The 5773-nt window shown below is 34.7% G+C and overlaps 1 protein-coding gene across 1 annotated transcript; it reads right to left on the bottom strand.

Moving 5' to 3' along the window:
* Positions 1–1545: 1545 nt before the first annotated feature.
* Positions 1546–4040, bottom strand: LOC109206446. The gene is made up of 7 exons (XM_019369270.1): positions 3935–4040; positions 2918–3159; positions 2594–2797; positions 2383–2475; positions 2201–2302; positions 1699–2091; positions 1546–1611 (listed from the first exon to the last, which is right to left on the bottom strand). Exons 1-7 carry the CDS (start codon positions 4038–4040, stop codon positions 1546–1548), a joined length of 1206 nt encoding a protein of 401 aa, XP_019224815.1.
* Positions 4041–5773: the final 1733 nt, after the last annotated feature.

The raw sequence follows: 5773 nt of genomic DNA on the forward strand, positions 1-5773 counted from the left end.
CTTTAAATCTATTGTTGTGCATGATGAGAGGCAAGAACTTGAGTGTGTTGATATTTTGGATAGTGTAGCTGCTACAGGTGATAAGACAATGCTTGAACAAGCTGAGAACCGTCCAAATAGTCCATCTGATCAGGCCAATGCTGAGCTTAATCTAGGGTGCGATGTCGCTAGTGAAGTGCAAAATACATTGTTTTCTAATAAAGCAGGTACACAAGAAAGTCTGATGAACATATGATTGTAAGGATGGATGGGAATCGCTTGCTATGGTTGCACTGATGGACAGAGAAGAAGAGATATGCAACACAGAATCAACAGAACTAATGAACGTGCAAGGGTTTGAGGAAGTTGCTAGATCAATATGTCCTGAAAGAGGATCTACTTCCTTTTCTTCTCCTATTTCTGTTACAAACAAACTGCAAGATGTAGTAGTACATGAGGAACCCACACCACTGATGTTAATTCACTGAGTTAACTTGGCCAAATATTTTTATGATAGATTTTGCTGCAAACGATGGAACAAAACAGCAAGAGGAAAATAGGAAGCATCTTCGGACAATAAAATTTACTAACTAGTCCCAACTTAAGTAATTGCAATTGATATATAGTTATCGTTAATGTCAGATTGTCAAGTGTACAGAAATTAAACTCGGACAACAAAATGACGTGTGCGTGTATATCATCAAGGGGATGCACGGTTGTTGTAGTAATAGCACTCGACTTTCCATTATCTCACTGCCTATCAGCCCTTAATTTTACCTTTTCTACAGTTGTTGCTTTTTATTCTTCTTCTTTCTGTATTTCCTTAAGGGCCAAGCACTACAATATGTCCAAAGGAAAATTAGCTTTAGTTGCAATGGTGGTGTTCCTTTAGATTTTGTATCAACAGTATGTACTGTGAATGCCACCAATTACAAGGGAGAAGAAGAAGCTGACAGACTAATATCTTTGCCAGGTCAACCGAAGGCAGAAAAGCTTTCAGTTAGCTTTTCTAATATAAAGGGACGTAAGTGCTCAAAATATCTTGGGTTTACATAAAAAGGAGATTGAAGCATCTATATGATGCAATCATATCACGCATAAATTCACTACCTAGCTAATATATGATGCTTTTAACCCGACGCTAACATGCTTTTATGTTCTTCAAAACCTGATGCTTTTATATTTCAGTTAGCTTCACAGGTGAAAAGTATCTTTAGTACACCAAATGATAAATAGTGTTTCAATACATACAGTGAAGCTTATAAGACCTCCGAAATAATAATTAGTCCCATTGCCCACTGAAATAGAGGAAAAAGTTAACAGCAATCTTTTGTGTTTAATAGTTGCTCATACTTCAATCTAAAAATAGTGGTCAGGTGTAGTAGTCCATTTTCCTACTGTATAAAACCAATTCAAGATAAGTAGTGTTTCAGAAACATGGAGAGTGAACGGAAATATTTCACCTTTAGTCAGAAATATTCTGGATGGTGTTTCAAATAGTAAAAAACTCAAACAGTAGTGCACTGAAGGATAAAGATGAGTAGTACCGTGATAAAGTGAAGTATTTTATGCAACACTGTGTATCCTTGATGTTTGTGGTACTCGTTCATGGCCGTTGTTGGCGTCAGGGACCTGATAAATATTCACACATTAGATAACAATACTTTTGTAGGATTAAAATTTCATTAAGAATGTCTAGAACTTATGAAATCGAGTTACCTGTTCACTTGAGGTGCCATCGATATTTTGAGGCATAGGTTCATTAGAAGTATATTTGCGCATGAGTTGTCTCATTTCGAGTAATTCTGATTGCATCTTCTCTTGATTTTGTTTCATCAGGTTCATTTCTTCATTGTGTTTATCCTTTAACTCGGTTATCTCTTGTTCTAACCTTTGTACAGCCTCATTAGACGAATCCTCCCCAACAATATTTTCTAAGGAAGATTTACTACCCCATAGAACAGAAGGAGTTGGACCAAGTCCTAAGCCACGAATATACCCACTTTTGTCATTTCCGAGTACCTGGGAATACACATCGCCTTCCCAAGCAACGCTGCGAGGAGGTTGGTCAGCAGAGCTCTCGCTATTTCTCGTCCTTTCATTTATCATTTCCTAACAATAGAATACATAATAAATCCAATTTGGAATTCATTTATTCGCTTTTAAGTTTTTTTCCTAACTATTTCATAATTTAGAAATTAAAAGGAAAAAGAAATCTTACAATTGCCTTGACAGAATCATCATCCAATGGTCTACCATCCTTGCGTTTTTTATGAGTTAATATGAAAAATTTTGCTCGTGTAGGCTCTATCCCATTTACATCCTAATACAATAAAGTTGATGTGAGATATGCATTAAAAAAGTATTTTAAAATATTATAGTTAGTACTTTTTACAGGTTTACCTGCTCATCCATCAAGGTAGCAATACTTTTAGATCCTCCTGTATGAGGCATCTTTTGATTGGCCCTATTATTTCTATTTGCTAGGGTACACCTCTATCGTTAAAATATTAAAAGAACATCTTAGTAATTGTAAATAAAAATTGAGCATAACTAAAATCCAAACACTGAAAATAATCAACTAGGGGTGTTTTAAAGATTTAATTGTTGATACCTTAGCTTTATCCGAAAACCAATAAGAGACAAGACCACTCCATTGACCCCTCGGTATACGACTTGGTCTATTTTTCAGCAAAGCGTCTTTAGTCTTATATTTTCGCATGTACTCACCTTTTAACTCGCACTTGTAGTCTTTCCATTTCTTTCCTAGTGACTTTAAGACATAAGCTTCTCCCCGTTTAGGGATAGAGAACTTCTTCTGCAAAATAAAGCCAATATTTAGAAGGAAATATCATGTATAAAAGTTCATATAGTAATAATAATAATAATAATAATAATAATAATAATAATAATGATAATAACATCAACAACAATATACCCTCACAAAATCCACCAATTTCTTCTTTTCCTCCTTGTCAAAATTTCTCCAATCATCTGCATGTAGAGGTGTTAGTTCTGGAGTTCTCGCGATAATTCCTAGAAAGCTAGCAAGCTTTCGACCTTTTTCCCCAATAGCTTGGTTACGATTACTAAACGGCACATCAACTATCTTCCCCGGAGGAAGCTTCCAAATATCATTTAGTAAAATAGGCCCGCAAACCTTTCTTGGCTCTGAATTACCTAGAATGGAAGACTTGAAGGTCATCAAATGGCAAAAACTTATATGGTTAAGCACCTAAGAGATGCTCCAAAAGCTGTTAAATAACAGTATCATGATAAAACAACAGAAAGCAATGTTCATAATAAGTAGACCAACTAAAAGATGTAAATGATAAAATCAAGCCCATGGAGGAACTCCTAAATCAATGTTATGTGCTGTAATTTCTGCACCATATAACATTCATGTACTAGATGTGCTAATAGCTTAAGCAGATCACTGTTTCATCTCATTGACAGGAACAAGATAAATATATGAAAGCAACCAATTCTTATACTTCCGCAAAACTGATATGGAATTCCTAATGTTAATCGAATTACAAAAGTTTACAACAGTGCACTTCAGTTCTTCATTTACTGATGCATAAAGACCTTCCCCTATTATTAGAGAAAACTAAAAGCTACAACTCACTTTATTCCAACAATCTTTACATTTTAAGAGCTTATTTCCTACTGAAGTCACCAAACTCATAACAAACAGACTACCTCTGCCTCTCCACAGCCACAACAACTTTTCTTTCCCCTCCCAAATACTCTAAAATAAAGCAAATTTGCATTGAAGATATAATAAATACAAGCAAACAACAATTTAATTTTTTTGCTAGTAACATTATATAAAAAAGTACAAAATAAAAGTTACAGAAAATTTCAGTTGCTAATTACACAATAAAAACTAGTTAGATTAATCAAAGTTTTCACACAATTAAGATTTGAAAGCAATCCCAGAAAAAAGTGTTACCTGATTCATCATCATTATGTTGAGCCTCTGTGCCACCAGCAGAACTATTCAACTCATTAGATTGCTCATCATGTGCTTGATATTCAGAGAAGTTTCGACTATCCATTAACTGCTCTATATAAGGTTGGGCTGCAGAGTGGTTTTGACCATCCATCAACTGCTCAATATAAGGTCGCACATCTTCATCATCATCTTATTCAATTATCAGTCGCTTGTGACCTCTAGTTTGCATAGTTCCTTCTCCAAAATAAAGAAATTATCTAGTTGTATCAAGTTATACTAGTACCAGATTAAATCAAACAGATCAGCAGGTCATATGCAAAGCAGGAGGAAGCATCATCCTTATCTCAAGATGTGAAAAAAAATTAGCGATTCGTGCATACAAACACAGCATTGTAATAAAGATTGTTTTAGAGATAAGAGTTATTGATTAACTACAACAAAATTATCCCGTGACAATACCACCTTAGCATATCACAATTTAATGGATACAATAAGCAAAATATAAGGTAAAAAAAAAAGCACAACGAACTCACTCAAAAATCCAATATTTGAATTTCTGAAGTAAAATAATAACTAAACCTTAGAAGTTCTTAAATAACACTTGAAAGAAAAATATTCTATAAGTTCCAGCTATCTTATGTAGAATCACATTCATTTTCAATGTCATTTCCTCCCTCAACATTAGCTTCACCATCATTTAGAGAAGCTTGAGAATGTGCGTTTGTATCAATTACAATCCCATCGACACCACTTCTTACCCAATCATTATACTCATCTTCGAGAACACGAGCATTTTTTATGAGAGCCAAGTCAGTGGCATCACTCTTTATTGATGACTCAAACTGCAAACTATTTTCATCTTCCATATTAAAAATATCTCGAGGTTCAATTAACCTAGGGACAAACCATTCCTGATCTTGAGGATCTTGTACAAATATTAGTTGTTGAGCTTGTTCTACAAAAATAAAGGGCTCATGACGTTCTCGAACGCCAGAGTCTGTTAGGTGTGAGAAACTCACAAGTGTGAAACCCAAGTCACCTTCCTTAACTCCTCTACCTTTAGTTACATCAATCCAATCACACTTAAATAAGACAACCTTAAATTCTTCATAGTAGTTTAACTCCACAATATCATTCAATCTTCCATAATATGTGATATTTTCAGACTTTGGAGCATTATCACTTGTACTTGCATAACTTTCAGTCTTTGAAACGACCATAACACCACTATTTTGCGTCACCTTGAATTCTTCACTTTGTTTCGTTCGGAATCGATACCCGTTATTTACATCGAATGCACTGAATCTTTTTGCAATGTAACTCGGCCCTTGTGCAAGGACTTTAACATCTTTTAAGATCTTAGATGTGGCTTCCAACTCCTTTACCTAACCAAATAGAAGATACAACTATAAACGTGGATATCTGTACAAGGACAATAATTTAACATGACCAATGACTTAGTCCTACTACTTACATGCTCCTTGAACCACTCATGAAATGTATCGAAATGCACACGGTCAAGTTGATGTTGTGTCAAACGACGCTTACGATGTGATCTCTTGATTTCAGCAATATGTTCCATATTAATGTAACTCGCACATATCATTTTTTTAATTAAATAAGTAATATACATATATTAAATAATAAATATAACACTTACTTTTTATAATTCCCAACCACTTCTGACTCACAATTGAAAAGCACATGTCGATGTGCTTGCAACCATGTTTTCTCATCCAACTCAAATACATCTACTCCACCGTACGACTCCCCGACAATTGAAAAAAGACATTCTTCTTTACTATTCTCATGTTCAATTCCATCACCGTATTTTTT

This window comes from Nicotiana attenuata, unplaced genomic scaffold (genome assembly GCF_001879085.1).
Source record: "Nicotiana attenuata strain UT unplaced genomic scaffold, NIATTr2, whole genome shotgun sequence".
NCBI classification, from domain to species: domain Eukaryota; kingdom Viridiplantae; phylum Streptophyta; class Magnoliopsida; order Solanales; family Solanaceae; genus Nicotiana; species Nicotiana attenuata.

Excerpts from the sequence above, each read along its gene's own strand:
- LOC109206446 (XM_019369270.1), bottom strand. The coding sequence starts at position 4,040 with ATGGATAGTCGAAACTTCTCTGAATATCAAGCACATGATGAGCAATCT. Across the intron at positions 2,798-2,917 it reads AATTGGTGGATTTTGTGAGG|AAGAAGTTCTCTATCCCTAA; the intron begins GTATATTGTTGT and ends TTTATTTTGCAG. Across the intron at positions 1,612-1,698 it reads ATGGCACCTCAAGTGAACAG|GTCCCTGACGCCAACAACGG; the intron begins GTAACTCGATTT and ends AATATTTATCAG.